The following is an 8,958-nucleotide window of genomic DNA, read 5'->3' on the forward strand; positions in this document are numbered from 1 at the left end:
CGGACCTGGGCTAGGACTGGGTCTGGGGGTTCCCGGAAGTCGGCAGAAATTCCTACTGGGCGGGAGGGGTGGGGACGTAAGGCGGAGTGGTAGGGGGTGGGAGAGGGTCCAGCCCATGCTTCGCCTGGGCTGGGACTGGTCCCGCCAGCGCAGGGTAGCAGGAAGCTCTCCACACACTCACCGGACCTGGGCTAGGACTGGGTCACCTTTTAAGTCTTAACACAAGGGAATCAGCCAACCTTTTTTCTCATTGGCTGGGCTGAAGTTTCCTAGTCTATCCCAATTGGCTAGTTTAAGCAGTTCGGGCCTAAGAAATTGGTAGGCGGGTTGTTCAGGGAAAAGGGTATGGGGGCAGAAGGCCTTCGCTGTTGGTCATATTTTGGTTTGCTGCTGTGTTTCCAGAATTTGAACTGAGTAGGTGTTTCCCTAATTTCAGTGTGTTTGGAAGGGGCTGCCTAGGGTGAACTAGAGTCCTAAGGTGAAGCCACTCCTGTTTATATCTTTTGATAGAAGAGACAAGGCTGCAGTTTCTCACAAGAATAAAACATTTTTATGTGGTATATTAGAATCATGCCAAATATAGTTTACCTAGATTTTCATGATTTATGTGTTCATCAAGAGTATTTCTACAGTTGCCAAAGGGATGAAGATACAGGTGTGTAGTACTTAGAATGACCTTATATTACAAGGGACTTTAGTTAAATGATTGAAAACTTTGACTGCGAGGCCACTTCTCTAGTTGAAATTATATTTGGGAGTACAGTATTTGAAGCAAGAAAGCAGTGAAGTTGAGAGTTGGGCCCCAGAATTCTGCCTGTTTGCTTGGTGGGCTCTTGTTTGCCACTGCAGTGTGCCCTTGGTTCGAAGCATAGACAGCATGAGTGTGAGTGCTGGGTGTTCACTCTGTGCCAGGTCCTACACTAAAACCCTTCACATGTGTGATCTCTCAGTTTGAAAGCATTTGTCTAGTCCAACTTTTGAATTTTATCTGTGAAGAGGTCTGGAGAGCTTCCATGAGTGGTCTAAGATCTGAAGCTAGGTTTTTTTTTTTAATTTTATTTATTTGTGTGTGTGTGTGTGTGTGTGTGTGTGTGTGTGTGTCTGTGGCCAGCTCAGCCCACCAGGGGGCGGGGCTGGCTGGCATTTGGTGCTGGGGGATTGAACCGTACTACCTGTGCTTTGCTACAGCTTGTTCTAAGTAGGTGCTTTAGACCACTGAGCCATCTCACCAGCCCCTGAAGCTAGGTTTTAGCAGAGCTAATACTATTAAATCTTTTTAATAATTTATTTTTTAAGTAATACACCTTCACGGCATAAAATTACAAAAGAATATGAAAGGGAAAAAATTGACGGTCCTAGGGGAGATGGTTCAGTGCAATAAATGCTTCCCAGGCCAGTGCAAGGGCCTGAATTCAATCCCCTGTTCCACAATAAATAAATAAATAAATAAATAAATAAATAAATAAATAAATAAATAAATAAAATTGATCGTCTAATTAGGGTTTGATATTTAAGTGTATTACTCCTAAGTCTCCATTGGTGTTTGCTTTGTGTGCTGTTTTTCTTACACATACGTATCATATGCATTGTTTAGCATGTATTAGATGTTAGATATGTTTTGTTTTGGAGATGAGGTCTCACAATAAGTTCAGGCTGGCCTTGAGCTCACTATGTAGCCCACAGTCTGACCTTGAACTCTTGGTAATCCTGCCTGTCCTGTATATTGGGATTACAGGGCTGTGTTATCATACCCAGCTCTTTTTTTTGGGGGGGGGGATGTTGTTTGTTTGTTTGTTTGTTTTGTGTTGTTTTTTTTGAGGCAGGGTGTTACTGTGCAGTTTAGGCTGGCCTTGAACTCACTATATAGCCCAGGCTGGTCTCAAACCTGCAGCAATCTTCCTGCCTCAGCCTCCTGAGTGCTGGGATTACAATCATGTGCCACCACACCTGCTCTTTTGAGCTTTTTGACCATCCCTTGCTAGCAGTGCTTTTGTAAAGTTTTTTTTTCTTTTGGTACACCTGGCTGAACAGTGTCCTCTAAGACTTTTCATTCTGTTTGGTAATATGATGCTGTTTCTTATCATGGTCCTATTATCCCCTCCTTTGTCTCCTGAGTATTTTTTTCTTGCTTGGGACTTTGCCCCTCTTCTAAAATCAGAGTTGATAATGTTTGTCAGTCAGTACCAGAACAGCTCCGAACAGGAGCAGTGATGGAAATAATTCCAGGAAGTAGTTGTTGTATCTGGGATGCCTCGATTAAGGTACAGATTCTGTTGTTTGGAGCTCTGCTTGGGAGCATAGGATTAAAAGGCTGAAAGTTGTTGTAAAATTGGCAACAGAGTGTAAAGAGTAGCACTGGAGTAAGTATGTGGCAGTAAAAGAGAAAAACAGAGCAGCTCTACAGTCTGTGAGGGGAGCTCCCAGGCCCATGACAGAGACAGTCTTGCCACATCACTAAATTGCCCAGACTTGAAATTACAATCGTCCTGCCTCAGCCTTCTGAGTACTGAGATTATAGGCTTGTGCCACTTGGTTGGTTTGGCTTTTTAAATTAACACATCTTTTATTTTATTTTATTTTATTTTATTTTTGTTTTGGTGCTCATTTCATTCCACTGAAAAAGGGTTTAGGAGGCCTATAATAGATATGTCATAGTGAAGAAATCTAAATCTACAAAATTAAGAGAAAAATAAATGCAGTGAAGACGGGAAGAGAATTTCATTGGTTAATTGTAGATGGAAAAGAAATTACAGAAGTAATACAGCATGATGTGTGATAGAAAATGTCCTGTTTTGTATGTGATCATTTTCCACACTTTTTTTAAAAATATTTATTTTTATTTATTACATTTATTTATTGTGTGTGTGTGTGGCCAGCTCAGCCCACCAGGGGGCGGGTCTGGCTGGCATGTGGTGCTGGGGATCGAACCGCGGTCCCTGTGCTTTGCCAAGCTTGTTTCAAGTAGGTGCTTTAGACCACTGAGCCATCTCTCCAGCCCAAAGTACTGTTTTTTTTTTTTTTTTTTGCGGAACTGGGGATTGAACTCAGGCCCTTGCGCTTGCCAGGGAAGCGCTTATTCCACTGAGCCATCTCCTCAGCCCCCTTCCACACTTTTTTTACATAACATTTTAGTTAAGAGAAAGTTTCACTTAAATATTATAATTCTGAATGCTTTGTTGGATTCACTGTTCTCACCACACTGAGGCCTGATATCTGACGTGGTTTATGTGCTGTTTGTATCTGCCTTGAGTTTAGCTTCTCCCTGGAATTTCCGCTGGCCTGCCTGTGCCCTGGCAGCATCGTGGCGCGACTTGACTCAGCAGGGCACTTTGTAGGCTTCCCTCCCCAGTTTTGCAGCCTTGCCTTGTGAATTCTCACTGCCGCAGCCTGCCTGCCCCCTCTTCTTTTTCCTGTTTTGTTCGGTTTAGTCCTTTGGGGCTCATCTCACATTTCACCTCCAGGGGGCAGAGTTCCCTGAATCCACTTTTTCTTGGCGTCTACCAGCTCCTGTCACTGAACTGAGCAGTGTGCCTGGCACTGTGTCCGTGTGTTTTTCTCTTCTGCTGACTTATAAGCCCCTCAGGATTTTGACTTGAGACTTCTTCATTGTTTGTCCATATAGATGACAGAGTCCATAGCTCAGAGTTGGCACCTATCTCTGATTGTTAATTGGATAAATAAGATCTGTATTGTCACAGGGTGGAGACTGTGGGTGAGAGGTGGATCATATATTTCACATAAAAGTCTTCCCATCATCTTTTTTTTTTTTTTTTCCAGAACTGGGGATTGAACTCAGGCCCTTGCACTTGCCAGGCAAGTGCTTATTCTACTGAGCTATCTCCCCGGCCCCGCTGGTGTTTTGATGTTTGTTGAATGTGAGATTTGTGTTTCTTGTCTGTTTCTTCAGTTCTAGCTGTCTGTGAAGCTGCTTAATGCTAAATCCTTAAACTTGCCTGGGTGCTAGCTCAGTAGAGTAAGCACTTGTCTGGCAAGCACAGAGTCCCGAGTTTAATCCCTGGTACCACAAAAAAAAAATAAAAAAGAAAAGAAAGAAAAAAGATTATTGGGGCCAGGGAGATGGCTCAGTAGAATAAGCGCTTCCCTGGCAAGTGCAAGGATCTGAGTTCAATCCCTGGTTCTGCCAAAAAAAAAAAAAAAAAAATCCTTCAACTTTGACATGCATGAAACTAGTACATACTTAAAGTCCTGAGAACTTTTGTCCTGTGCCGCTCTGAGGGGTAGTAGGCTTGGAGGGTAGCGATGTCAGAGAAAAAGCAGCCGGTAAATTTGGGTCTCCTAGAGGAGGACGACGAGTTCGAGGAGTTCCCTGCCGAAGACTGGACTGGTATGGATGAAGATGAAGATGCCCATGTCTGGGAAGATAACTGGGATGACGACAATGTCGAGGACGACTTCTCCAACCAGCTACGAGCTGAACTAGAGAAACATGGTTATAAGATGGAGACGTCATAACATCCAGAAGAAGAGTTGACATACTCTCAATATGAACCGTATACTAAATTCTAGGACAAGGAAACCCAGGATAGAATGCTTATAGAAATACATTTATTTCATTATTTGTTTGGATTTTTTTGTAAGAAAAAAATAAATGTGGTTTAATCCTGAAAAAAAAAAAATAAAGTCCTGATAATGGAGTCTCCAAGGACTTCAAGACCTAGGATAGCTTAATGATAGGCTTGCACAAAATGAATAGTTATTGGAAAAGTTTATCATTTTTGATATGTAGTCTATCTTTTACTGTATGGATTATTAGTTATAATAAGCTGTTTCTCATTGTTCAGCAGATTTATATGGACTTGTATAAATTTATAAATTTTATGAAATTGAAAATGGAGTTTACTATGTTTGCAATTATATATATGTATGTAATTTTGAGACAGGATATTGCTGTGTAGCTCAGGCTGGCCTTGAACTCATTATATAGCCCAGGGTGGCCTCGAATTCCTGAGGATGCACCTTTCTCAGCCTTTTTTTTTTTTTTTTTCCAGTACCTGGGATTGAACTCAGGACCTTGTGCATGCCAGTCAGGCAGGACCTTGCACATGCCAGTCAGGTTTATCTCCCTGGTCCTTCAGCCTTCTGATTGCTGGGATTACAAGCCTGCATTACCATATATAGCCTGATAGGTTTGGAATTTTAAGAGCATTGCATAAATTGTGTGTTTGTTGTGACTCTGTGCAAAATTTGTATCTACTTTTTGGGAAGATATGGTCCATAACTCCTTTATTTTCACAAGGGTCTGATCATAGCCCACCAGAGCAGATCTGTGGCTACGGAAAATCAGGCAGCACCGATGTGTTAAGCATGGGAGTAATGGTATCAGTATTTATTTAAGAAATTTGACTCCTACTGGGCATGATGGTGCACACCCTGTATCCCCCAGCACTGTGTAGGCAGGTGAGTTCAAGACCATCCTAGGCTACACAGTGACATCCTGCCTCAAAAAAAAGAAAGAACAGAACAGAACAGAACAGAAATTTGACTCTGCAGCAGTGTGGGGCAGCATTAGAAAAGCATGAGACACCAGGTCCAGTGAGAGACCAGAGCTAAGGGAAGAAGAAGTGATGAAGAGTCCAGTGAGAATGAATGGGTCAGGAAAGGGATTCGACTTGTTTATTTTCCATAGTTTTAATTATCTAACTATTTAGGTTAATTATTATGAAATTCCCTTTGAGCGAGAAATGAGTGCGATGAGAACATTGGATTATTATCGTTGACAGTATTCTCTCAGTAAGCTACTTTGCAGAGTGACTAGAGAAAAGGTAAAATTATTTCTTGGCTTCCTGTGGAAGAGAAATTCGTGTTGTTGTTGTTGTTCCCTTTTGTGTTCTCCATATATTAAAAGCTTAGGCAACAAGAACTTTTGGAAGCACAAAAATGGTCTTACCAGTCAGAAGTAGGATTAGTCATAACTAGGCAGTCCTCAGGATGAAGGTTATGATAATATTTTTACAGTTAAATGAAAATCAACACATGCTCAGCATGTCTATCATTCCTGACAGAATCCTCCTCCTGTTGGCTGTTCCAAGTAAGAATTCTAATGTTAGCCTTTGCCATTCTTACAGTTACCAACTGTGTGATGTACACACAAAAATTCCACGTCTGAGGAGCCGGGGAGATAGTTCAGTGGAATAAGCACTTGCCTGGCAAGCGCAAGGACCTGAGTTCAATCCCCGGTTTGGCCAAAAAAAAAAAAAAAAAAAAATTTCCATGTGAGCATAATCTTGAATGAGTGCGAGAAAGTAGAGCCAAAGACTTGGTCAGATGTCATTTCCGTCTGGTTCATAGCTGCGAAGAGAAAGGATAGGGCTTTGTTCCAGCATGCTTTTTCTTTTAAAAATTCACCTTGGTGCACTATTAATTTTCCATGAAAACATTGTCATAGACTTTTATGACCTCTAGGTGGAGCAAGCAAAACTCTATCCACAAACTAACCTGGTGACCTGTTAAATAAGACAATTTAGTAGTAAAGCTACCGGGTTCTTAGTGTTGTCAAGTACTTTGGGGAACAGTTTCTTGTGTATTACTTTGTCATCCTCCATAGTTTTAATGTAGTTCCTCTTATCTGTGTTTTTATAGATGATGGGATCTAGGATTAGATATTGTAAGTAATTGGAACCTTATGACCTATTATTTAAATAGAAGTAATCTTGCAGAGCTCAAATTCCTAACATCACATTTTGTCCCACTTTATTATTTAATTACGATGATGATATAAAATATATATTATTTCTGACTATAAAATACATACTTATATTAAAGTGTAGGAAATTCAAAAATATAATAATAAGAAAAAAATAATAGTCTTTTTTTTTTTTTTTTGAGACAGGGCCTCACTAGGCTGTCCTTGAACTTGTGGCAGTCTTCTTGCCTCAGCCTTCTGAATGCTGGGATGACAGGCATGCATCACCATACTCAGTGGGAAAAATAGTCTTAATCACACCTATATACAACCACCTTGAATATACATGTGTTTGTATTCTGTATTAAATCATGTTTACCAAAATTTTTAAAACCTTTGCAGGGCACTGCTGAGTATTTGTCTTGTGTATCCTTAGTGCTTTTTCTTAAGGAGTTTTTCTTTTATTCTCTTTAACAAAGCAGTAAAAAAACCCAGTCAATTCTCTTTATTTTTAAAATTTTATGTACATACATGAATGATCTGTACAATGTACATTCAACGGTAAGCATTATATATTTGATAATGTATAGAACATTTCACAGCTACACTGTCTCACATAACAGCCAGATCAAAGTGCCTTTTTCTGAGTATGGTATAGACATTAAAAGTAAGATTTAAATAGTACTTGGAAGTCGTAGAGCATAAGAGAACATTATGTGTCTATTAAATGTATCCATCTGCTGCCAGTGTTTGTTCATTTGAATCCCAGGCCATTAATTTACCCAATTAAGTTCAAAGATAATAGAATTCTTTTTTTTTTTTTTTTTTTTTTTTGACAGAACTGGGGATTGAACTCAAACTTCATTTGTGTGTACCATAGCAAGTGGGGAATGACTTTTGTACTTTAAATTTTTCAGTAGTAACATTCTCCTAAAATAGTACTAAATATTAATTACTTGATTAGTCATGCTTCTCCTTGGGAAAGGTCATAGTTAAGTATCCCTTCATATAAGTTTGATGATCTTTTTCACATGAAAAAACCTGACTCTTGCACTGAATCCTCCTCTGGAGCTGCCTTTGTGTTTGCAGGCCACACTCAGCTGCACCTGCCTGATAGGCAGTTTCTTCCCTCACCAAACAAAGTTGTAAAGTAAGAGGAAAAAGATTTTATCTCCTTTTTAGAATTAGGGTGACATGGTGACATGGTTCCTGACCAGAAGTGTGTAACCTTCTGTTCAGATACATCTTTGTACAATATTTAGTCTTGTTGTTTCCTTCTTGGTGTTATTTTATTTTAAATAAGTGCTGCTACAACAGGTCTATTTCTGAGAATTCATGAGATTTTCTTCATAAAAAGTTGTTTTCTATGTATGTTAGAGACATACAATATACTATAAAATGGACTGCAGATGAAGACATTTGTAAATTTTTGATTAAATGCTTCTCCAGCTGAAGGTGGCATCTTGCCAGGGAGAGAGCGGCAGTTAGCCCGCATGATGTTCTTCCTGACTGTTTTTCTTTCTTTGTTCAGGCAGGGTACATTCTGCTACTGCAGGGGTAGAGAACTCCTCACCTCTTTATTTTTTGAAATTTCAAGAAAATGTTGTTTATTGGGTTTAAATGTGTTTGCCAAAGGATGATTATGGTATAGTCTCTTAAGATTAAAGGTTTTTCTTAAAACAGTTTGGTCTTAGTGAAATACCTAATTTTGTAAATTTGTAATAAGAAATAAGAATTCTTACAAAAATTATCGTTATGATTTTCATTAATATTGAATGCTATTTACTTATGGTAGTTTTTATAAATATATTTAATGGTATGAAGATAGAGTATAGAGATTGCTTCCCATAGTCTGATTAAATCTGTTAAAGGTTTTCAGAGCACTGAAAAGATCAGAGTGCCTCTTTTCTCTCTCTCCGCAGTGAAAAATGACAAGACCAACATGCAAACTAAAACAAAGAAGTACAGCAGAATTCTGGTGGTTTCTCAGGCTGTAAAGTATATCAGATAACAATACCTTTCAGAGAAGGAAACATAACTCCATTTTCCCTGCCCTTCCTAAGATTTTCATTCCTCTTTCACTTGGTTCCCTAGGCATGTTGAACGGGATCAGAACATGTCTGAAATTATACCACTTTGGTGTAGGACATTGGTTGGTTTTGAGTGGAAAACAGTTACTACTCTAACCTTTCCCTTCTTGTTTAAAAGCTGGACTTTGGGGCTGGAGAGATGGCTCAGTGGTCTAAAGCACCTACTTGAAACAAGCTTGGCAAAGCACAGGGACCGCGGTTCGATCCCCAGCACCACATGCCAGC

At 39.8% G+C, this 8,958-nt stretch overlaps 2 protein-coding genes across 5 annotated transcripts in view; both read left to right on the plus strand.

Moving 5' to 3' along the window:
• Srpk2 (SRSF protein kinase 2) overlaps positions 1–8,958 on the plus strand; it is a 288,108-nt gene that overhangs the window by 91,817 nt on the left and 187,333 nt on the right. The gene's annotated exons all lie outside the window — the stretch shown is intronic.
• Positions 4,218–4,534, plus strand: LOC101566048 (26S proteasome complex subunit SEM1). Its single transcript, XM_023719458.1, has one exon. It carries the CDS (start codon positions 4,261–4,263, stop codon positions 4,471–4,473), a length of 213 nt encoding a protein of 70 aa, XP_023575226.1. The 5' UTR covers positions 4,218–4,260; the 3' UTR covers positions 4,474–4,534.

The sequence above is a fragment of the Octodon degus genome, unplaced genomic scaffold (genome assembly GCF_000260255.1).
Source record: "Octodon degus isolate 3935 unplaced genomic scaffold, OctDeg1.0 scaffold00068, whole genome shotgun sequence".
Taxonomy (NCBI): Eukaryota; Metazoa; Chordata; class Mammalia; order Rodentia; family Octodontidae; genus Octodon; species Octodon degus.

Excerpts from the sequence above, each read along its gene's own strand:
- LOC101566048 (XM_023719458.1), top strand. The coding sequence starts at position 4,261 with ATGTCAGAGAAAAAGCAGCCGGTAAATTTGGGTCTCCTAGAGGAGGAC.